The sequence below is a fragment of the Bufo gargarizans genome, chromosome 5 (genome assembly GCF_014858855.1).
Source record: "Bufo gargarizans isolate SCDJY-AF-19 chromosome 5, ASM1485885v1, whole genome shotgun sequence".
Classification (NCBI taxonomy): Eukaryota; Metazoa; Chordata; class Amphibia; order Anura; family Bufonidae; genus Bufo; species Bufo gargarizans.
Genome location: NC_058084.1, coordinates 198,775,065 through 198,800,920, shown reverse-complemented (window position 1 = coordinate 198,800,920; position 25,856 = coordinate 198,775,065). Strand labels below are relative to the sequence as shown.

General features: G+C 41.3%; 1 protein-coding gene across 6 annotated transcripts in view; it reads right to left on the bottom strand.

Annotated features, from left to right (window-relative positions):
- Nucleotides 1-25,856, bottom strand: part of LOC122938416 (protein cordon-bleu-like) — a 503,795-nt gene that overhangs the window by 230,753 nt on the left and 247,186 nt on the right. For all 6 annotated transcript variants that reach the window (XM_044293907.1, XM_044293906.1, XM_044293905.1 and 3 more), the window contains one exon: nt 19,573-19,801. In XM_044293907.1, coding sequence (XP_044149842.1) covers nt 19,573-19,801 — 229 coding nt within the window. The remainder of the gene's footprint in view (nt 1-19,572; nt 19,802-25,856) is intronic.

The following is a 25,856-nucleotide window of genomic DNA, read 5'->3' as shown; positions in this document are numbered from 1 at the left end:
AAGAAACCCTTGGCCTACTTCCATTTCATTGATGACATCCTAATAATCTGGACGGACTCTGAACATGAACTGATAAAATTTAATGAACAATTCAACAAATTCCATCCCACCATAAATCTGACCCTCAACTATTCACACACAGAAGTCAGCTTTCTGGACACCACCATAAAACTTCAAGACAGCTCAATACAGACATCCCTGTATCGGAAACCTATTGATGGGCCTACATACCTCAAATGGGACAGTTCCCACCCCAAACATATTCAAAAGTCCATCATCTATAGTCAAGCCGTTAGATATAACCGAATCTGCTCCAGCCCATCAGACAGGGATGAGCATTTACAATATCTGAAAAGGACATTTTTACACCAGGGTTATCATCCTGCTTCAATTGAAGATCAGATGACAAGAGCCACCAAGATCCCCAGAAGTCAACTTCTCCAATACAATGAAAAGAAACAGAACCAGCGCATACCTCTGGTTGTGACCTACAACCCCCAACTAGAGGTACTGAGGAAAATTGCCCAAAAATTACATCATGTCCTACGTAAGGATGAACGACTAAAAACAATGTTCCCAGATCCCCCCTTACTAGCTTACCGACAACCTCCAAATCTAAGGATCATTCTGATCAGATCAAGTTCAAGGCCATGTACCACAGAAAAAGGATCCCCTGTAATATAAGAAGATGCAAAACCTGTTCCCATATAATGACAACAGATAAGATCCAGATCCCCAACACACAGCAGGACTATAGGATCCCTTGGACATTCACATGTTCTACATCTAATGTTGTTTATCTGATTCTCTGCACTAAATGTCCTGTTGGAGGCCTCTACGTTGGAGAAACAGGACAGAGACTCAATGCAAGGATGAGGTCCCACCGCCACACAATTAACCACTTCAGCCCCGCTAGCTGAAACCCCCTTCATGACCAGAGCACTTTTTACACTTCGGCACTACACTCCTTTCACCGTTTATCGCTCGGTCATGCAACTTACCACCCAAATGAATTTTACCTCCTTTTCTTCTCACTAATGGAGCTTTCATTTGGTGGTATTTTATTGCTGCTGACATTTTTACTTTTTTTGTTATTAATCAAAATGTAACGATTTTTTTGCAAAAAAATGACATTTTTCACTTTCAGCTGTAAAATTTTGCAAAAAAAACGACATCCATATATAAATTTTTCGCCAAATTTATTGTTCTACATGTCTTTGATAAAAAAAAAATGTTTGGGAAAAAAAATGGTTTGGGTAAAAGTTATAGCGTTTACAAACTATGGTACAAAAATGTGAATTTCCGCTTTTTGAAACAGCTCTGATTTTCTGAGCACCTGTCATGATTCCTGAGGTTCTACAATGCCCAAACAGTAGAAAAAAACCACAAATGACCCCATTTCGGAAAGTAGACACCCTAAGGTATTCGCTGATGGGCATAGTGAGTTCATAGAATTTTTTATTTTTTGTCACAAGTTAGCGGAAAATGATGATGATTTTTTATTTTATTTTTTTCTTACAAAGTCTCATATTCCACTAACTTGCGACAAAAAATAAAAAATTCTAGGAACTCACCATGCCCCTCACAGAATACCTTGGGGTGTCTTCTATCCAAAATGGGGTCACTTGTGGCGTAGTTATACTGCCCTGGCAATTTAGGGGCCCATATGTGTGAGAAGTACTTTGCAATCAAAATCTGTAAAAAATGACCGGTGAAATCCGAAAGGTGCACTTTGGAATATGTGCCCCTTTGCCCACCTTGGCATCAAAAAAGTGTCACACATCTGGTATCGCCGTACTCAGGAGAAGTTGGGGAATGTGTTTTGGGGTGTCATTTTACATATACCCATGCTGGGTGAGAGAAATATCTTGGCAAAAGACAACTTTTCCCATTTTTTTATACAAAGTTGGCATTTGACCAAGATATTTTTCTCACCCAGCATGGGTATATGTAAAATGACACACCAAAACACATTCCCCAACTTCTCCTGAGTACGGCGATACCAGATGTGTCACACTTTTTTGCTGCCAAGGTGGGCAAAGGGGCACATATTCCAAAGTGCACCTTTCGGGTTTCGCCGGTCATTTTTTACACATTTTGATTGCAAGGTACTTCTCACACATTTGGGCCCCTAAATTGCCAGGGCAGTATAACTTCCCCACAAGTGACCCCATTTTGGAAAGAAGACACCCCAAGGTATTCCGTGAGGGGCACTGCGAGTTCCTAGAATTTATTTATTTTTGTCACAAGTTAGCGGAAAATGATGATTTTTTTTTTTTCTCTTTTTTCCTTACAAAGTCTCATATTCCACTAACTTGCGACAAAAAATAAAAAATTCTAGGAACTCGCCATGCCCCTCACGGTACACCTTGGGGTGTCTTCTTTCCAAAATGGGGTCACTTGTGGCGTAGTTATACTGCCCTGGCAATTTAGGGGCCCAAATGTGTGAGAAGTACCTTGCAATCAAAATGTGTAAAAAATGGCCTGCGAAATCCGAAAGGTGCACTTTGGAATGTGTGCCCCTTTGCCCACCTAGGGCTGCAAAAAAGTGTCACACATCTGGTATCGCCGTACTCAGGAGAAGTTGGGGAATGTGTTTTGGGGTGTCATTTTACATATACCCATGCTGGGTGAGAGAAATATCTTGGCAAAAGACAACTTTTCCCATTTTTTTATACAAAGTTGGCATTTGACCAAGATATTTCCCTCACCCAGCATGGGTATATGTAAAATGACACCCCAAAACACATTCCCCAACTTCTCCTGAGTATGGCGATACCAGATGTGTGACACTTTTTTGCAGCCTAGATGCGCAAAGGTGCCCAAATTCCTTTTAGGAGGGCATTTTTAGACATTTGGATCCCAGACTTCTTCTCACGCTTTAGGGCCCCTAAAAAGCCAGGGCAGTATAAATACCCCACATGTGACCCCACTTTGGAAAGAAGACACCCCAAGGTATTCAATGAGGGGCCTGGCGAGTTCATAGAATTTTTATTTTTTTGCATAAGTTAGCGGAAATTGATTATTTTTTTGTTTTTTTCTCACAAAGTCTCACTTTCCGCTAACTTAGGACAAAAATTTCAATCTTTCATGGACTCAATATGCCCCTCAGCGAATACCTTGGGGTGTCTTCTTTCCGAAATGGGGTCACATGTGGGGTATTTATACTGCCCTGGCTTTTTAGGGGCCCTAAAGCGTGAGAAGAAGTCTGGAATATAAATGTCTAAAAATGTTTACGCATTTGGATTCCGTGAGGGGTACGGTGAGTTCATGTGAGATTTTATTTTTTGACACAAGTTAGTGGAATATGAGACTTTGTAAGAAAAAACAAGCAAAAAAAATATATATTTCCGCTAACTTGAGCCAAAAAAATGTCTGAATGGAGCCTTACAGGGGGGGTGATCAATGACAGGGGGTGATCAATGACAGGGGGGTGATCAATGACAGGGGGGTGATCACCCATATAGACTCCCTGATCACCTCCATCATTGATCACCCCCCTGGTAAGGCTCCATTCAGACGTCCGTATGATTTTTACGGATCCATGGATACATGGATCGGATCCGCAAAACACATGCGGACGTCTGAATGGAGCCTTACAGGGGGGTGATCAATGACAGGGGGTGATCAGGGAGTGTATATGGGTGATCACCCCCTGTCATTGATCACCCCCTGTAAGGCTCCATTCAGACGTCCGCATGATTTTTACGGATCCATGGATACATGGATCGGATCCGCAAAACACATGCGGATGTCTGAATGGAGCCTTACAGGGGGGTGATCAATGACAGCGGGTGATCAGGGAGTGTATATGGGTGATCACCCCCTGTCATTGATCACCCCCCTGGTAAGGCTCCATTCAGACGTCCGTATGATTTTTAGGGATCCATGGATACATGGATCGGATCCGCAAAACACATGCGGACGTCTGAATGGAGCCTTACAGGGGGGTGATCAATGACAGGGGGTGATCAGGGAGTGTATATGGGTGATCACCCCCTGTCATTGATCACCCCCTGTAAGGCTCCATTCAGACGTCCGCATGATTTTTACGGATCCATGGATACATGGTGATCAATGACATGGTGATCAATGACAGGGGGTGATCAGGGAGTGTATATGGGATGATCACCCCCCTGTAAGGCTCCATTCAGACGTCCGCATGTGTTTTGCGGATCCAATCCATGTATCCATGGATCCGTAAAAATCATACGGACGTCTGAATGGAGCCTTGCAGGGGGGTGATCAATGACAGGGGGGTGATCAATGACAAGGGGTGATCAGGGAATCTATATGGGTGATCACCCGCCTGTCATTGATCACCCCCCTGTAAGGCTCCATTCAGACGTCCGCATGTGTTTTGCGGATCCGATCCATGTATCCATGAATCCGTAAAAATCATACGGACGTCTGAATGGAGCCTTGCAGGGGGGTGATCAATGACAGGGGGGTGATCAATGACAGGGGGTGATCAGGGAATCTATATGGGTGATCACCCGCCTGTCATTGATCACCCCCCTGTAAGGCTCCATTCAGACGTCCGCATGTGTTTTGCGGATCCGATCCATGTATCCATGGATCCGTAAAAATCATACGGACGTCTGAATGGAGCATTGCAGGGGGGTGATCAATGACAGGGGGGTGATCAATGACAAGGGGTGATCAGGGAATCTATATGGGTGATCACCCGCCTGTCATTGATCACCCCCCTGTAAGGCTCCATTCAGACGTCCGCATGTGTTTTGCGGATCCGATCCATGTATCCATGGATCCGTAAAAATCATACGGACGTCTGAATGGAGCCTTGCAGGGGGGTGATCAATGACAGGGGGTGATCAGGGAATCTATATGGGTGATCACCCGCCTGTCATTGATCACCCCCCTGTAAGGCTCCATTCAGACGTCCGCATGTGTTTTGCGGATCCGATCCATGTATCCATGGATCCGTAAAAATCATACGGACGTCTGAATGGAGCCTTGCAGGGGGGTGATCAATGACAGGGGGGTGATCAATGACAGGGGGTGATCAGAGAATCTATATGGGTGATCACCCGCCTGTCATTGATCACCCCCCTGTAAGGCTCCATTCAGACGTCCGTATGTGTTTTGCGGATCCGATCCATGTATCTGTGGATCCGTAAAAATCATACGGACGTCTGAACGGAGCCTGACAAGGGGGTGATCAATGACAGGGGGTGATCAATGACAGGGGGGGTGATCAGGGAGTTTATATGGGGTGATCAGGGGTTTATAAGGGGTTAATAAGTGACGGGGGGGGTGTAGTGTAGTGTTTGGTGCGACTTTACTGACCTACCTGTGTCCTCTGGTGGTCGATCCTAACAAAAGGGACCACCAGAGGACCAGGTAGTAGGTATAGTAGACGCTGTTATCAAAACAGCGTCTAATATACCTTTAGGGGTTTAAAAAAATCACATCTCCAGCCTGCCAGCGAGCGATCGCCGCTGGCAGGCTGGAGATCCACTCGCTTACCTTCTGTTCCTGTGAGCGCGCGCGCCTGCGTGCGCGCGTTCACAGGAAATCTCGGGTATCGCGAGATGACGCGCCGATGCGTCCAGGAGGAACAAATCAACCACCTCCCGGACGCATCGGCGCGTTAGGCGGTCGGGAGGTGGTTAAAGAGAAGAAGCTACACTTTCCTGTGGCTAAGCATTTCTGTAGCCCAGGACACAATGTAGAACACATAAAAGTTCACATATTAAAAAGTAATTTCAAATCCCCAAAAGCTAGAAGAATTTGGGAATACAAATGTATAATACTGGACTGAATTTGTCCCCAGGATTTATGACACACTACAAGATCTAAAGAGTCTTCTATAGACATAGTCGGAGCACCAGGTCTCTGAGATAACATCAATTTACAGACCATAAAACTTTCACACCCCTTATCTGTAAGATAATTAAGGACTCATTCTCAAGATCTTTAATATGTTGTTCTGTTTTTTTTTCCCCATGCCTCTGTTCTTATTGTATATATATTGCTGTTTCTTCATATATTCTTGTAGTACGCCTGATGAAGAGACTGGTGATGTCTCGAAAGCTCGCTATGTAACATCATTACTTCTATTTTTGTTAGCCATTAAAAGGTATCAAACCTGCAATACTCTTATTTTGTTTCTCTTAATGAGAGCACTAAACTAGTTTTCTACTGGCTAACACGGTACCAGACTTTTTTCTTTCACCTTGTCTTAGTAACGGCTTATGCAAACCCCTTACATGCCAGTGGCATGTAAGGGGTTAAATAGCCCTATTCAGGGATCCTGCTTTCCCTCATGTAGAGTCAAGCCCTACTCTCTGCTGCAAGGGAGATCCATGCAGCGCTTAAACTGGGCTGCAATAAAAAGGCGGCGGTTCGGCCTAAGGCCCATTGGAAGCCACTGTAAAAAGACGTATTTGTGGACACTAAGGGGTCATAAAGGGGTTTTTCCATCTCAGACAATGGGGGCATATCGCTAGGATATTCCCCCATTGTCTAATAGGTGCGGGTCCCACCTCTAGGACCCGCACCTACAATGAGAGCAGAGCGGGGAAATGAACAGAGGGCGCATTGCGCATGGTCAGCCGCCCTCACTTCATCTCTATGGTGCCGTCGAAAATAGCCGAACTCTGGCTTGGCTATTTCCGTATTCCGAATAGAAATTAATGGAAGCGCTCCCTTTCACTTCTATGGGATCAGCGCTTGGTGGTGGACAGACCTCGTGAAATCCGAGGTCCTCCAGCCACAGCTCATCCCGCTCTGTTCTCGTTGTAGGTGCAGGTCCCATATTCTAGTGATATGCACTCATTGTCTGAAATGGAAATACCCCTTTAATGTGATAATCTGTTAGCATTGTGCTCCCCCTAGTGTCAGCTGCAGGCAAATGCAGTGCTTTCATGTCATAAAGATAGAGGTTCAGCAACCAGACCCGTAGCAGTTGCATGGACTGTCTACATTGAAGGCCACTGGTATATGAACACTTTTAAGTTATGGGCTTATTTGTATTGTCATACAGTTGCGTACATTTTTTATGTGTACTGGAGCAGATTGGCAATTGCAAATGTGGCATAATTCTGAAGCTCATGCCTTACACCACATTTAGGGTTTAGACACTTTTTTTCCCATTGCAGTTGACAAGAGAGTGTGGCTTGAATAGAAATAAGTGTGGCTTAGTGGAAAGGGGTGTGGCTTAAAATATTACAATATGTGTCAAAATTGTTTAGAATTTTGTCAAAATATTCTGGAAAAAGTAAGCCGACTAATAGGTTGTATAAACTAAACTACAAACCGGATTCCAAAAAAGTTGGGACACTATACAAATCGTGAATAAAAACTGAATGCAATGATGTGGAGGTGCCAACTTCTAACATTTTGTTCAGAATAGAACATAAATCACGGAACAAAAGTTTAAACTGAGAAAATGTACCATTTTAAGGGAAAAATATGTTGAATCAGAATTTCATGGTGTCAACAAATCCCCAAAAAGTTGGGACAAGGCCATTTTCACCACTGTGTGGCATCTCCCCTTCTTCTTACAACACTCAACAGACGTCTGGGGACCGAGGAGACCAGTTTCTCAAGTTTAGAAATAGGAATGCTCTCCCATTCTTGTCTCATGCAGGCCTCTAACTGTTCAATCGTCTTGGGCCTTCTTTGTTGCACCTTCCTCTTTATGATGCGCCAAATGTTCTCTATAGGTGAAAGATTTGGACTGCAGACTGGTCATTTCAGTACCCGGATCCTTCTCCTACGCAGCCATGATGTTGTGATTGATGCAGAATGTGGTCTGGCATTATCTTGTTGAAAAATGCAGGGTCTTCCCTGAAAGAGATGACGTCTGGATGGGAGCATATGTTGTTCTAGAACCTGAATATATTTTTCTGCATTGATGGTGCCTTTCCAGACATGCAAGCTGCCCATGCGACATGCACTCATGCAACCCCATACCATCAGAGATGCAGGCTTCTGAAATGAGCGTTGATAACAACTTGGGTTGTCCTTGTCCTCTTTGGTCCGGATGACATGGCGTCCCAGATTTCCAAAAAGAACTTTGAATCGTGACTCGTCTGACCACAGAACACAGTCTTCCATTTTGCCACACTCCATTTTAAATGATCCCTGGCCCAGTGAAAATGCCTGAGCTTGTGGATCTTGCTTAGAAATGGCTTCTTCTTTGCACTGTAGAATTTCCACTGGCAACGACGGATGGCACGGTGGATTGTGTTCACTGACAATGGTTTCTGGAAGTATTCCTGAGCCCATTCTGTGATTTCCTTTACAGTAGCATAACTGTTTGTGGTGCAGTGTCGTCTAAGGGCCCGGAGATCACGGGCATCCAGTATGGTTTTCTGGCCTTGACCCTTACACACAGAGATTGTTCCAGATTCTCTGAATCTTCGGATGATGTTATGCACAGTTGATGATGATAGATGCAAAGTCTTTGCAATTTTTCGCTGGGTAACACCTTTCTGATATTGCTCCACTATCTTTCTGCGCAACATTGTGGGAATTGGTGATCCTCTACCCATCTTGGCTTCTGAGAGACACTGCCACTCTGAGAAGCTCTTTTTATACCCAATCATGTTGCTAATTGACCTAATTAGTGTTAATTGGTCTTCCGGCTCTTCGTTATGCTCGAATTTACTTTTTCCAGCCTCTTATTGCTACTTGTCCCAACTTTTTGGGGATTTGTTGACACCATGAAAATTTGAATCAACGTATTTTTCCTTTAAAATGATACATTTACTCGGATTAAACGTTTGATCTGTCATCTACGTTCTATTACAAATAAAATATTGACATTTGCCATCTCCACATCATTGAATTCAGTTTTTATTCACAATTTGTTTAGTGTCCCAACTTTTTGGGAATTCGGTTTGTAAAAGAGAACCACATTTATCATTCCACATCAGACACTTTGATAATTTTGGTGCATCTTTAATCTGTCTAGTCTACGTTTACACTGAATATATCTTAGATACTGCAGTAAAAAAAAAAACAATAATACGTTAACTCTATGGCCCCAAAATTGTGTGAATATGAAAGCCACCATCAAAACCACTGACATCGCACTATTACTAGAAAACATGACGCTGACATCACAAAATACATACATAAGAAAAGAAGTTAGATTAGTCATGTCACTTTATAATTGTAAATGTGTTCAAATGACTTCAACATCAGTTACTTTCAGTAGGCTTTGGTTTTCTGACATTCCACTGTCACAATGCTATTTCTGTCCTGTTCACATTTGCCATTTCACTGTCTGCTATGAAATCCCTACCTGAAATGTTTGCTGCTATGAATATTTTGCACAGTTTTCTTCTTTTATTGTTCTCAACCTTTTTATTAAAACCAGAAATACACCTTGGTCAAAAGCATCATCAATAAACTGTCTCTTAATAGTTATTATTACTTCTACCATGCCTAGGAATTCCAGAATTGTAGGAGTTAATTAAAAGGGAACCTCTCCTGCTATAAACAATTTGTTATATAAGTGTAGCACAAAATTCAGGATAACTTAAATTTTTTCATTCAAATCCCAGCTCATGTGGGATCATGAGTACAGTGGGCAGCGCTAGTGAGTGACAGCTACATTATCTTTACATACACACATACACAGGGAAGGAAATCACTGTGCTGGATGGAGTCATAAGCCCAGAATGGTCAATATGAATGAAATCACGCACTCTCAAAATAGTATGCAAAAGGTAGATTTAATTTTAATGCTCCTTTATACAATACAGGTATGTATCTCAGGAGTGTAATAAAAAAAGATTATTTCGAAATAAGAAAAAAGAAAAAGTAAAAAAAATATGACGACGAAGCATTTAACGTTGCGATTGCTTGAGGAGACGTTCCGGTCAAATAGACCTTTATCAAATCATCGCTGCAAAAATAGTACAAAAATAGAAATATATTAGTGCTAGGGTTTAGGAGTAACTAAAGTTATAGGGAGAAGAATAAAAGAAAACTCAATGGTAAACTAAATCTGAGAGATCATATAGTGAGCTATAATACCAGGGAAATAAGGAACGAGGTCCATAAGACAAACAGAGTATAGGTAGTATATAGCTAGACGGCTGCACATATACACTGCACATATAGTGAGCTATAGTTCCAGGGAAATAAGGAACGAGGTCCATAAGACAAATAGAGTATAGGTAGTATACAGCTGGATGGCTGAGTTCATGTCACAGGGCATGGGGTATACGAACAGGAGTAAAGGTAGAAAAGAGAGGTAATACAAGGCTGAGTACAGTGGTAAAATAAGATGCATGAGTAATGTATAGTCGCAGACCGATAGTATGTGGGGAAACCAGTGTGGCAAGGGGGAAAAGAGAGACAATGCATCCCACAGGTATAATGATAGTGCTGCTGGAATGCCGCAATTTTTATTTTATTTTAAAAATTCCAATAAAAATGAAACTTCTTTCTATTGAAAATATTCAGTTTAAGAAAAAAAATTGCAAAGATAAAATCTCTCCCACATGTGTGGTATCGCCGCATCCGTAACAACCCAGCGTATACAAATATCTTGTGAATTATCCCATATGGTGAACGCTGCAAAAAGATTTTCTTCCTTTATAAAAAGGGGGTTTACTGCACAAAAATAGTAAAACGTAAAAAAATTATACATATTTGCTGTTATTGTACTGACCCAGAAAATAAAGATACTATGTTTCTTATACCGAAAAATGAACACCATAAAATGTATAATTTAAAAACTCAGCAGCAGTATTGCAATTTTTTCTCCATCTCCCTCCCAGAAAAAGTTAATAAAAGCTAGTCAGAAAGTTATGTGTACCCCACAAAGACACAATTAAAAACTACAACTTGTCCCATAAAAAACAAGCCCTCATACAGCTATGTAAATGAAAAAAAATATATATATTAATTGCTCTTAGAAGGCAACGATGTAAAAAGGAAGAAAAACGCTTGGTCAGTAAGGCCTAAAACAGGCTGGTCACTAAGGGGATAAAAGTAAGTCATACAGCGCTAAAATCAGGTTATCTGTCACTACTTTATGCTGCCCTCAGATATTGCAGCTAGGGATGAGCGAATCGACTTCCGATGAAACATCCAAAGTCGATTCGCATAATACTTTGAATACTGTACGGAGAGCGCGCCATAAAGTGTTAGAATGTAATGGCTCCTATGAGCCAAAGTTATTACTTTGCGAAGTCTTGCAAGACTTCGCATAATAACTTCATAAATGTATTTTTACTGTAAAAAGTGGTACCTTGGAACCGAACCCGAGTTTGAGAAATGTTTTTTTACAGTAGAAATTAATTTATGACGTTATAATGCAAAGTCTCGCGAGACTTCGCAAAGTAATAACTTCGGCTCATAGGAGCTAATACATGCTAATCCTGTACGGAGCTCTGACTCCGTACAGTATTCAAACAAAGAGTCTCTTTGCTATATACAAATTTAGTAGTGCTATTCTATTGAGAAGTGATACATTTTACATAATGAATCCTAGAGCCACAACTAGTTGGTAACTGTTTTCTTGGAAAGCTATTTAATGTTTACAGAGCAGCCACATAATGACAGCTGATATGGTACGTGCTCAATAAGTGAACAATCATCAGAATTATAATGCCAGCCACTGTCAAAAAGGAATGCATAGAAAGTGCTCAGCAGCCACAAAGCAATTCTCATGCTGTCAGGATTGCATTTTCTGTATCACCAGACACATACTGTAAGAAGATGATCTGAAAGAGAAAATATTAGGGGTCACTTATTAAAGACCAGCCTTTTAGGCCTCTTTCAGATGGGCAAAATTTCCACGCGGGTGCAATGCGTGAGGTGAACGCATTGCACCCGCACTAAATCCGGACCTATTCATTTCTATGGGGCAAGAAAATCACAGCATGCGCCTATTTGTGCATTTTTGACGCAACGCAGGCCCCATAGAAGTGAATGGGGCTGCGTGAAAACCGCAAGCATCCGCAAGTAAGTGCAGATGCGGTGCGATTTTCACGCACGGTTGCTATGAGACGATCGGGATGGGGACTCGATCATTATTATTTTCCCTTATAACATGGTTATAAGGGAAAATAATAGCATTCTTAATACAGAATGCATAGTACCATAGGGCTGGAGGGGGTAAAAAAACTTGTTCGCGCAGCCCGGCTTCATTTTTTCTGTGCAGTAGGAAAAGGACCTGTGGTGACATCACAGCGCTCATCACCTGGTCCATCACATGACTCATCATCATGGTGATGAATCATGTGATGGACCGTGTGATGAGCGCAGTGACGTCATCAAATGTCCTTTACCCAGTTCCTGAAGAAATAAGACAGAAGAGAAGCCGAGCTGCGCAAACAATTGGATTAAGGTGAGTTAAATTATTTTTTATATTTTTTTAACCCCTCCAGCCCTAATTTACTAAGCATTCTGTATTCAGAATGCTATTATTTTCCCTTATAACCATGCTATAAGGGAAAATAATACAATCTACACAACACCGATCCCAAACCCGAACTTCTGTCAAGAAGTTCGGATTTGGGTACCAAACATGCCGATTTTTCTCAAACGCGTGCAAAACGCATTCAAATGTTTTGCACTTGGGCGGAAAAATCGTGCATTTTCCCGCGACGCACCCGCATCTTATCTGGCCCCAAATCATTACGCCAGTGTGAAAGAGGCCTTACAGAGCCAGAGGATGCGCCTAATTTATGATTAGGTGCACACTTCATCATAGATTAAGAGTATCCTCTGGCAGTCCTAGATTGAAATTTGCTCCCCCCTTTTCAGAAAGTGACAAAAGTGTGCGAAATAATTTAAAGAGTTGCAAAGAGGATCCCATAGCAAAACCTAGAATGGCCCAGCGCCCCATGAGATTTCTGTAAAATGTATACATTTTTATAAATTTTTTTGTAAATCAAAGAATTTTATAATAATAAAAAAAAATTATTCCACTCTATCTCACCCACGTTACTTGAATTCGCTATGCCATTAAATGTGGACCTGGTTCTTTATAAATATGGCGGTCATTCTGAGCACCATATTTCACATTGCGCATAGCAATGTATACAGTTACCATTGAATTCAATCAAAGTTGCAAAATATCTCTGCAGTTGAGGCTGCAGGAAAATGCTGTTTTAATGTTGGAATAATTAGTTCAGCACTGGGACCCCCTTTCACCACCGGTTTCACTGTTCGTTGCATGGCTGAACTTTCCAGAGCATGGAACATAAAAAGACTTGCCAGTCCTGTTATACTGACAAAGTAATTTAGTATGACATCAGTAGATACTAATAGTTATTTGTGTCCCATCTGTATTACTAAACTAATAATTATCCTGTTAACCCTATGCTGCATTCTAAAAATATGTCTGCTTATAATACAATTCTATTGATGCTCTCTTCCGTTGGACATCTTTATTTCATATAATTACCAGTTTATAACTTACCACAGTATGAATTAATTTACATTAATTTATTACAAGTACACCTTGAGACACAAAAATATATTTTATTTCTCTTCATCTCAAATCACACTTTTCCACTCTTAGGAGACGTCCACATGTAGAGCATATGCAGTTTTCACAGGGGAGATGCGTGTGGAAAGTCTGCCCAGTTTACATACAGTAGCAGTAAAGGGGATTTTAACAACACATTGTGGAAAATTTCTGCAACAAAATCCGTACATAATTTGACGTGAGGCACAGATTTTAATTCTGCAGACCCATACCATGGATTTCACCATTTGCAATGCAGAAAGCATTTCAGCGATGCTTTTGCACCCCTCAGAACCAGGACCAGTGTGTGACTACTACTTTTCCACCCCCTCTAACTATGGCCCTGCATGATGTAGCAGTAGTAGTATTGCTATATCAACTGCTTGTTGAGATTACTGTGTGTCCTGCACCAGGCTTTTGTGACAGGATCACATATGACCTATATAATAGAACAAGTCTCTTTTTCTTCATCTGTCTGAACCTGAATGGAAAAGTACCAGGATAACCCAACACTGTTTTCCTAGGCCTTATTGATATTTGCATAACCTTCTTAAACACTGTGTACTTTTCTGTCTGTGCCATATTAAAGGAGCATGAAAGGAGGACTTTCGCATATGGCAAGTGTATTTGCTAGTCACTTTTTACTATTGTTGTGGCATTTAACAGCACAGGAAATATGGCAGAATGTAAAAGATCATACAGTACATTTCAAGCAATGACAGTTAAACAAAGTTTTCTGGTCCGGAGATACCGATGCCCAATCCTCAGGATAGGTCATCAATATCAGATCGATGGGGGTCCGACACCCTGAACAATCAGATGTTAGCCCCTCCCCCACATAGAAGCCCCAAAGATACACATAAGATGCAATACCCCCACAATTCCCTTCTTCACTGCCTAGAGAGAGATATAGCTGCAAACTTGAACTATGACTTTTAGAAGAATAAATGAAGGACAGATGTCTGGCATGCTTACCCTGCTTCATTATAAGAGCACTACAGCAGCACTGAAGGGAGGGGAAGGGAGCAGAGAAGCTACTGAACCTGCAGGAGAAGGTGGACCAGAAGGATAAACAGTAGGGCTACCAGAAAGAAAAATGTAATATATATAAAAAAGCTTTAAAATATTTTTATTCCATGTATAATGCAATAATACTTCACTTGAAATGCCCTACTCATTGCCTAGTAATGCTTTTCATGTTAAATGGGTTAGCAGGACTACTATGCCTTTTAACAGACATGCTTATCTAGTTGAATTCCTCATGTAAATCTTCCCCATGCTCTTTATTTTTCAATTTGGTCTTTGCTAACCCGCTTGCACCGTGTAAGCAAATTGGTCTGGTATTGTCACATCCCATATGTAGAACTTTCTGTTTCTGTATCCAACCAATCCCATGATGCACGTCTCCTTTCTCTGCCACAGCTCCAGCACCGTCCCTAACAACGCCAAACCGGTTTATAGCTCCTCCCACCCAGGCAGTTATAAAGACGCCCTATCACTGTCCATGTTACTGCTTTGATACTACCTTGGACATAACATCACAAGAAATAAGAAAGAGCTACATGTGACCGAAGCCCAGAAGGTAAAAGAAATGCATTACCAAACTCCAGCTAGCTTCATAAATCATCACATTAAAGGATGTTGAAGCAAACTGTAAAACCCCTGAAAGTATTATGAAATATGCATTTAAAGAAAGTCAACAAAATGAATAAAACACAAAAGAAAATGTATAGGTCATTATCGCAGTACGGTCCCCTGCACACGAACACAGTCCGTGGTGCAGCCGCAGCGGATCGCAGCCGTTCCGCAAAAAGATAGGACATGTTCTATACTTTTGCCGAACGGTAGTACAGGGTGAAGCCCCATGGAAGTACTCCGTTGTGCTTCCGCAGGCTTCCGTTCCGTGCTTCCATTCCGCACCATTCCGCATCTCCGGATTTGTGGACCCATTCAAGTGAATGGGTCCGCATCCGTTATGCGGAATGCCCACGGAACAGCACCCGTGTATTGCGGATCCGCAAATGCGGTCCGCAATACAGCAACGGGAAGCACACATTTATGTGCAGGGGGCCTAAGAGATTGCTCATATACAGACAGACAATCCACTAGAGACAGAGAGACAGCTAGAGTAGATAGATGGATAGATAGATAATAGAAGTTTACATTATATTGGCATTGCTATTACTATAACCCCCACTCAATGATAAAAAATAAATAAAAGCAGCAGCAGGAATTTGCTGACATTCCAGAGGGAGACACCCAGGGTGGCTCAGACTGTTGGCTGCCTACAGTGACACGCCTCATATACAAAGTCCAGAGCACATTTCATTGACAGCTGTTCGCCTACACTTGCCGCATGCCTGGCAAGTCACATTTATCTGCAAACAAAAAGGAAGTACACCTGCTAGGACTCGGTATACACTGCAGCGACTCAATGCATTGCTGTCTTTGTAATGTGTGGGAAGTCAATGAAGAAATCTTCTAAACCACTTCCCATTATTAATGACTCCTTTTAGTATGCGCTATTCCAGTGCTGAGGCAAAGGGTACAATAAATGTTCATAGAGAGAAAATACTCAGAAAAATTAAAAGCTAGCCTTACATTTGGCATAATCTCCTCCCTCAAAACCCAGGAGAACAGTTCAATAACTATCAGGGATAAAAACACACAAGCCCACAACATTTGCTACACTGGTGTGGAGATCCTGCTCCACTGTCTCTCTGTAGCACACATTCAGAAACAGTGGCAGCATGGAGGGCATTATTCAGCAGGACTGAGCAGTGTAGCTGCAACTCTAGAAATGGGGTTAGATAGAAAACTTACTAGAAGTTGCAGCAGCAACTCTGTATGTCTCTCTGCCACTCCTGAAAGACTGAGATGGAAACAACCCTTTAATAATAATAATGATAATATTTATTTCTATAGCGCCACCATATTCCACAGCACTTTACAAATTCATAGGATTCATGTACAAAACAAAAGACATCACAACTGGCTAATATACATCTGAGACACTAGGAGTGGAAAAAATGTAAGTAAGACACCTCACACAGCAATGTCAGCTAAAATATTAGAAGTTATTGTTCTCGGAGAGCAAACTAGGCCTAAATGAGCGGAATCCTTGGGGAGATGAGAACATGTTTTGGCTTTGTTTTTCTACATTCCAGCCATAACTACTTATTTTTATGGTTATGTACCAATTATACTTTTGTTAGGTATAATTGTCATGTATAAATATACAGTAACATTTCATTAGTATTATATTTTGTAATAGTGGATTGCACAAAAAAAGAAATAATGCGGATGGTCAAGAGTTTTTTTTAATATTCACCTTAAAGGGGTGTGACCCTACACACATCCTGCCCAACAGATATTGCTGTTATATTACTGTTATACCATTTATCAAAACTGCCTAAGGCTACTTTCACACTTGCGTGTTATGCGGATCCGTCATGCATCCGTTCAGAACAAATCCGTTTGTATTATCTTTAACATAGCCAAGACGGATCCGTCTTGAACACCATTGAAAGTCAATGGAGGACGGATCCATTTTCTATTGTGCCAGATTGTGTCAGTGAAAACGGATCCGTCCCCATTGACTTACATTGTGTGCCAGGACGGATCAGTTTGGCTCAGTTTCATCAGACGGACCCAAAACACTGCAAGCAGCATTTAGGTGTCCTCCTCCAAAGTGGAATGGAGACTAAACACATGCAAATTGATGCATTCTGAGCGGAACCTTTTCCATTCAGAATGCATTAGAATGCAAAGTTATCCGTTTTAGACCGCTTGTTAGAGCCCTGAACGGATCTCACAAATGAAAAGCCAAAATGCGAATGTGAAAGTAGCCTTACTCTAAAGTTATTAGCCTACCATTGCACCATGTGGCAAATCTGTATTCAGTTGCTGTAGGTTAGGCCCTGCATTGGGGCTTTGCAATGTAGGACGCACAAGCATCATTGGAAAGAACAAGGGGATTGGTTAGTATCACATGTCCTGTTTATGTCAGGGACAGCAGTCACATGACAAACCAGGAAGTAGGATTCAAGCATGGGGGATAAGAAACAATTGCAAGAGAGGAAAATTTAAAATAAAAACCAAGGAGGAATGGGAGCTAGAGTAACTGATGAAAATGGACTTTAGAGTGAAAAGTAACCACTGTATGGGTAAGTAAAAATATATGTGTATAATTAAAGGGGTTGTGCAGGCCATACATATTGATGACCTATCGTCAGGATAGGTCATCAATATGTGATCGTTGTGGTTCCAACGCCTGGAGAGGAGGTAGCGCTCCATGTGAGCACTGCTTCCTGTTCGTTACACTACCTGTCTTTTCAGACGTTTTGGAAGTGAAGTGTAATTACAAGTTCTCGCTCCATTCACTTGAATGGAGTGAGTACTTGCAAGTACATACCACCACTCCAGATGAGATGATGAGAAGTGTAATAAACAGGAAGCAGCGCTCCCATGGAACTCAGCTTCCTCTTCGAATACTGTTTGGTGTGGGTTCTGGGTGTCGGACCCCTGCCAATCACATATCAATGACCTATCCTGACTCTTTAAGTGTTTATTATCTTCAATTTAAAGAGGACCTTTCACCGATTATGACACTGTAAACTAAGAATACAGACATGGAGAGCGGCGCCCGGGGATCTCACTGCACTTACTATTATCCCTGTGCGCCAGCTCCGTTCTCCTGCTATGCCCTCCGGTATCTCCGGTCACTAAGTTATGGTAGGCGGAGTCTGCCCTTGTTCTGCTCTAGCACTAGCCAATCGCAGCGCAAAGCTCACAGCCTAGGGAGGTTATCAGGCTGTGAGCTCTGCAATGCGATTGGCCAGCGCTACAAAAGAACAAAGGCAGACTCCACCTACCATAACTTTGTGACCGGAGATACCGGAGGGCATAGCAGGAGAATGGAGCGGCGCACAGGGATAATAGTAAGTGCAGTGAGATCCCCGGGCGCCACTCTCCATGTCTGTATTCTTAGTTCACAGTGTCATAATTGGTGAAAGGTCCTCTTTAATTTGAAAAAAAAAGTGTCTATTGAATTTTGTAATTTTGCACCATAATATTTTAAAATCATTAAATTCAGGTAATAATTGTAATATTATATTTTTTGTCCCATTATGGGACTTCTAAACTTTATTTTAAACAGTAACTAAACCTTTGAATAACATTTTAATAAGATGTTCCTTCTGCCATAGTAACACTTTTTCTAATATACGTTATTAAGGCATTTTGCATATTTCATACACTCCCTCCCCTAAACTGTATTATTCCCTGTGTGCTCAAAACTGACATTTCTGTACACCGCTGACTGCTCAGTGGTTTACAGAGTATGGATATGACACTTTATGAATGGAGCCGCAGTGCAGTGAGTACGGGCAGGAGCGCATATTGCTGATCCTGCCTGTGCCCCCCAGATGGGGCTATGCCAGGATTAGCTGAGCGGGATCCTGCTTCTGCCTGCTTCATTTAGCTGAGCTAACATGCAGGACTCTTAGCTTAGTGGAGCAGGCAGAAGCAGGAGTCCACTCCGCTCAGCTAATCCTGGTATAGTACATGGGTACAGAGTACCCACGTGCTATGCCAGGAGTTAGCAAACCTGTGGGGGGATCACTGCACTGCAGCCCTATTCATAAAGTGTTATGTCCGTACTCCATACACAGCTGAGCAGTCAGCGTACAGAAATGTCAATTTAAAGCGTACAATATATACAAAATGCCTCAATAACTTATATTAGAAAAAGTGTTACTATGGCATTAGGAACATCTTATTAAAATGTTATTCAAAAGTTTAGTTACTCTTTAACTATAATGCAATGTCATACTTGTTACATGACATTACATTATTACTGCGTACTACCAAAGGGAAAATATAGCTTTGGTGGTAGATGATAGTCAGTGACCATCTACAAGGTATACATTTTACTAGGAAATAAGGGAGGCAAAAACAGCCCTGTGAACTGTGTAATATACAGCTCTCTTCTGATTAGAAAGTACATAGCTGAAATCTGTTGATGAAAATAACATTAGACTATAAATTCACTTACAATGCATTTGAACAACTATATGATGATGAAAAGGATGAAAGCTTGGGATGGTTACCTTGCTTGCTGCTCCAGGCGTACAGCTCTCTAATACCTAGCTCATTCAGTGACCGAGACATGTCTAGCTCTTCTTTGTTGGTTACATCTCTTAAGAGAATCACATTGTCTTGGTTAAGTTCACATTTCTCGCATACAGCTGGAAAGATGTTCCTCAAGGGCACAGCAGGATTGACTCTGACAACCGCTTTCTGCGTACCAAGGAAGTTCACAACAAGCCGTATAGTTTTCTGCAGAAGACAAAACAAAAGGCCAAACCATTGGAATCTGTCCTCAGTGCCAAGCTACCATGCAGTATAATGGAACGCAGAATGGGTTTCCTAGTTTCACTTGATCTCTCTCATACAGATCCAGTGACTCATCAGCATTTTGCTTTGAAAAGGGGGCGGACAAGGTGACTTGTAAAAGGATCTGACTCAACACACCAAGCTAGGTGTTCAGCAAGCAGCTGAAAAGTACAATCACACCTGGATGTTTTTCATCTGCTATACATGTCAAGTTGACAAAGGGTTTAGAAAGAAGATTCACAAGAGTGGAAGTGAAGCTTGACAAGATAATGGTTTACTGATTGTGAAGAATATAATAAACCAGAAGGAAAGAGTGACAAAGCATGATCTGGAAGGCACCTCTTGATAGGCATGCAAAGAAGCACATTGGTGGCTTATGCTCATATAATACAAGGAATCTGGCACATAATGGAGAATTACCTCAGTGGCAGCCTGCCATGGAATATATGGGGCTCCCAAGGCAAGCTATGGAAATGGACAATGGTCACACATCACATTAATAGTAAAAAGAAAACATGCAGTATGGCAGACAGGTTATAAACTTCAGTCTACACCTAACACAGCTTACAATGGACTGACCTATCCAGGCAAATCCTGTCAGACTTCAGTTAACTGATGGTCTATGCTTCGTATAGGTCATGAATATCAGATCGGTGGGTGTCCAACCACCGGCATCCTCCACCGATCAGGTGTTTCAAATAGCTGCTGGTGCCAGGAACTATACAGTGGACGGAAAGCTCCATCCACTGTGTGGTCTCCAGAACCATCTTACTGCAGCTTAGCTCCCGTTCACATGAATGCAGTCTCCCTGACACAACTACTACACAATGGATGGAACCTTATGCTTCCGGCTTTCTTCACTATATAGTCCCTGACAAAGGTGGCTGCCCAGAAAAGCTAATCAGTGGTTTGCGGGTGTCAGACCCCAGTGATCTAACAATGATGACCTATCCCCTTTAATAGTGTTTTAATAGTGTATATGAAAAAAAAGAAGCAGCCATGTTGTTAACTTCTACATAAATAAAATTCTTGTAGCACCCGGTGCTTGGAGAAGAGTTCCCACCCCTGGACATTTACCATGAAGAAAATTCCAGCACTCTAATGGATAAGAATGCAAAATGAGATTTATTTGTCAAGTGGCCTCTTGTGCACAGGAAAGAAACCTGCCAGTCATCATCAAGAGATGCGGGTAGTGAGACTCTTCAGACTCCTCTCCCTTGCATCACTGGGCTCGCTGCAGAGTTTGGCATGTCAGTAATCCAAAAGTACTGACTGCCATCCAGGAAGAGACAGACCCGTGAAAGCAGCAGGTCTGTCACCTCCCTGTGGGCAGCACAGTAGAGATGGCAGGTTCCTTTAACTTTGCCTGTTGCACAGTCATGGAATCTGAAAGCTGCATGGCCAATTATTGCTAATGTCTGCTACTTCCTCCTATGCTGGTAAACATTACTAACACATTATTCATTCCTTTAATCAAAGATGCACATTACATTACCTTGTCATCTCTGAAAGAGAAAAATGCTAATAATTCCATGTTCATTACACAATTTAGGGATTTGGGAAGATGAAATGGCACAATATGCTTCAAGATAACTAATACATTAGAGCAGATGGGCAATGTAAGGCTTCAGGTCTTTTAAGAAGAAATTTATAGTGTTACATTACATTAGCAGAAAGTCAGTATCAAAAGATCTAATGTGAATAAATTGCATAAAGAAATGTTCTGCAACTTTCATTGTGTTTCAATACCTTAATTTTCTGAAGAAATAATGGAAACGCTCTTAGGCTACTTTCACACTTGCGTTCGGAGCGGATCCGTCTGAGACGGATCCGCTCATATAATGCAGACGGTGGCTCCGTTCAGAATGGATCCGTCTGCATTATATTTTTACAATATTTTACAAAATTCTAAGTGTGAAAGTAGCCTGAACGGATCCGTCCAGACTTTTACATTGAAAGTCAATGGGGGACGGATCCGTTTGAAGATTGAGCCATAGTGTGTCATCTTCAAACGGATCCGTCCCCATTGACTTACATTGTAAGTCTGAACGGATCCGCTTGCCTCCGCACGGCCAGGCGGACACCCGAACGCTGTAAGAAGCGTTCAGGTGTCCGCCTGCTGAGCGGAGCGGAGGCTGAACGCTGCCAGACTGATGCATTCTGAGCGGATCCGCGTCCACTCAGAATGCATTAGTGCTGGACGGATGCGTTCAGGGACACTTGTAAGCCCCTTCAAACGGAGCTCACAAGCGGACACCCGAACGCTAGTGTGAAAGTAGCCTTACGAGCATCCAGAGGTTGAAAACACAGGTATACAGCTCTAGAGTTTATTCACACAGCGTAAGAAACCGGAGAAGCACAATATGGATCTTTTTTTTTCTTTTTTACAATTTCCATTTCGGTTCCGCCATTGTGTTTTGGGTTGCTTGTCTTTCAACTATATTTGTTCCCTTTTAAAAAAAAAAAAAAAAAGGTTAATGATAGTTTTGCCATCTTTTTGTAAAAATCTGGAATCAAATGCAGTCACCGGGAACAGGCAGTTCTCGGAACTGCATTTGATTTCAAACCGGCTCCCGGCACAGGCACAGGTAAGGGCTGAGTCTACCTTACTAAAGATGGCAGCCCGCATGTGTTCGCTGGCGAACATTGCAAACTGACCATCACTGTCTGTAATACCTAGGTTTTTTCAGCAAAATTCCACAGAGTTTTAAATAGTATTTTTGCAGTCACGTGTTACTTTAAAGTGTAACTGGAAATATAACATGCACTACAAACAAAAAAAACTTATAGGTTTCCATAGGTCAGGTCTGAAGTCACTTTGTGAAGCTTACATGATAGAAACCACCCAAAAATGACCCCATTCTAGAAACTACAACACTCTAGGTATTCAAAACCGATTTTACAAATGTTGTTAACCCTTTCTTGCTACGCTATTCTGCCCTGCAATTTTTTTTTTACAGAAACATAAACAGTGACAAACGGAGTCAAAAGTATGCACTTCTGAGCTTTGCTTGCCCGGTTATAGTCTATGGGTACATCAAGCCATATATTTATATACACTATTTTCTGTTTACAGATGTATCCACTTGACGTACAGCAAAAACCATATGTGATCAGCCCCTAAAACTGTCTGAACTGCACCACATTTATCACAGTGGCTCAGGGTGGATGGTAAATGTGGTGCACGGCTAGATACTTTTGTCTACTTGTATAACAATTACTGGTTGGCTTAGTTTATGGCAGAATTTCACAACACAATTGTGGAGTACCGATGTAGTAGAGTTAAGGCTACTTTCACACTGGCGTTTTGGTTTCTGTTTGTGAGATCCGTTCAGGGCTCTCACAAGCAGTCCAAAACTGATCAGTTTTGCCCCAATGCATTCTGTATGGATAAGGATCCGCTCAGAATGCATTAGTTTGGCTCCGTTCCGCCTCCATTCCGCTTTGGAGGTGGACACCAGCGTTTTGGCGTCCGTCTGGCGAAACTGAGACAAACGGATCCGTCTTGACACACAATGTAAGTCAATGGGTACGGATCCGTTTTCACTGACACAATATAGCACAATAGAAAACGGATCCATCCCCCATTGACCTTCAATGCTGTTCAAAATGGAACCGTTTTGGCAATGTTAAAGATAATACAAACGGATCCGTTCTGAACGGATGCATGTGGTTGTATTATCGGTGCGGATCCGTCTGTGCAGATCCATGATGGATCTGCACCAAACGGCAGTCTGAAAGTAGCCTAACACTCATGCTTTCTGAGATTTCTGAGATGTGTTATCTAAACTAAGTAAACATCTTCAATTGCTTTTCAATTGCTTTTGTTTTAACCCCTTAGGGACCGGGCTCATTTTCACCTTAAGGACCAGGCAATTTTTTGCAAATCTGACCAGTGTCACTTTATGTGGTGATAACTTTAAAACGCTTTGACTTATCCAGGCAATTCTGAGATTGTTTTTTCGTCACATATGAAATGGAGTAAAAAAATAACATTTTTATTTATAAAAAAAATAGTTTCAATTTCTCTACTTCTATAATACATAGTAATACCTCCAAAATTAGTTATTACTTTACATTCCCCATATGTCTACTTCATGTTTGGATCATTTTGGGAATGATATTTTATTTTTTGCTGATGTTACAAGGCTGGCTTAGAAGTTTAGAAGTAAATCTTAAAATTTCTCAGAAATGTTCAAAAACCAACTTTTTAAGGACCAGTTAAGGTCTGAAGTCACTTTGTGAAGCTTACATGATAGAAACCACCCAAAAATGACCCCATTCTAGAAACTACACCACTCTAGGTATTCAAAACAGATTTTACAAACGTTGTTAACCCTTTAGGTGTTCCCACAAGAATTAATGGAATATAGAGATACAATTTCAAAATTTCACTTTTTGGGCAGATTTTCCATTTTAATATTTTTTTCCACTTAAAAAGCAAGGTTTAACAGCCAAACAAAACTCATTATTTATGTCCCTGATTCTGTAGTTTACAGAAACACCCCATATGTGGTCGTAAACTGCTGTACTGGCACACGGCAGGGCGCAGAAGGAAAGGAATGCCATACGATTTGTGGAAGGCAGATTTTGCTAGACTGGTTTTTGGGCACCATGTCCCATTTGAAGCCCCCCTGATGCACCCCTAGAGTAGAAACTCCATAAAAGTGACCCCATCTAAGAAACTACACCCCTCAAGGTATTTAAAACTGATTTTACAAACGTCGTTAACCATTTAGGTGTTCCACAAGAATCAATGGAATATAGAGATACAATTAAAAAATTTCACATTTTTGGCAGATTTTCCATTTTAATCCATTTTTTCCAGTAACAAAGCAAGGGTTAACAGTCAAACAAAACTCAATATTTATGGCACTGATCCTGTAGTTTACAGAAACACCCCATATGTGGTCGTAAACTGCTGTACGGGCACACGGCAGGGCGCAGAAGGAAAGGAATGCCATACGGTTTTTGGAAGGCAGATTTTGTTAGACAGCTTTTTTCAACACCATGTCCCATTTGAAGCCCCCCTGATGCACCCCTAGAGTAGAAACTCCAAAAAAGTGACCCCATTTTAGAAACTATGGGATAGGGTGGAAGTTTTGTTGGTACTAGTTTAGGGTACATATGATTTATGGTTGCTCTATATTACACTTTTTGTGAGGCAAGGTAACAAGAAATAGCTTTTTTGGCACTGTTTTCTTTTTTGTGTTATTTACAATATTCATCTGACAGGTTAGATTATATCGTATTTTTATAGAGCAGGGTGTCACGAACGCGGCAATACCTAATATGTATAATTTTTATTTATTTATGTAAGTTTTACACAATGATTTCATTTTTGAAACAAAAAAAATCATGTTTTAGAGCCATAGTTTTTTCAGTTTTTGGGTGATTATCTTGGGTAGGGTATGATTTTTGCGGGATGAGATGACGGTTTGATTGGCACTATTTTGGGGTGCATATGACTTTTTGATCGCTTGCTATTACACTTTTTTGATGTAAGGTGACAAAAAATGTTTTTATTTTTTTACGGTGTTCACCTGAGGCGGTCGATACGGACGTGGCGATACCTAATATGTATACTTTTATTTATTTATGTAAGTTTTACACAATAAGAGCTTTTTTAAAACCAAAAAAATAATGTTTTAGTGTCTCCATATTCTGAGACATAGTTTTTTTATTTTTGGGCGATTCTCTCAAGTAGGGGCTCATTTTTTGCGGGATGAGGTGACGGTTAGATTGGTACTATTTTGATGGGCGTACACCTTTTTGATCACTTGCTGTTGTACTTTTTGGAATGTAAGGTGACAAATTTTTATTTTTTACGATGTTCATCTGAGGGATTAGGTCAGTGATATGTTTATAGAGCTGGTCGATACGGACGCAACGATACCTAATATGTCTATATGTCTTTTCCCTATTTTTTTAACTATTTTTTTTACTTTCTTTTTGGAAAATGATGCATTTTTTTTTACTTGAAACTTTTAATTTTTTT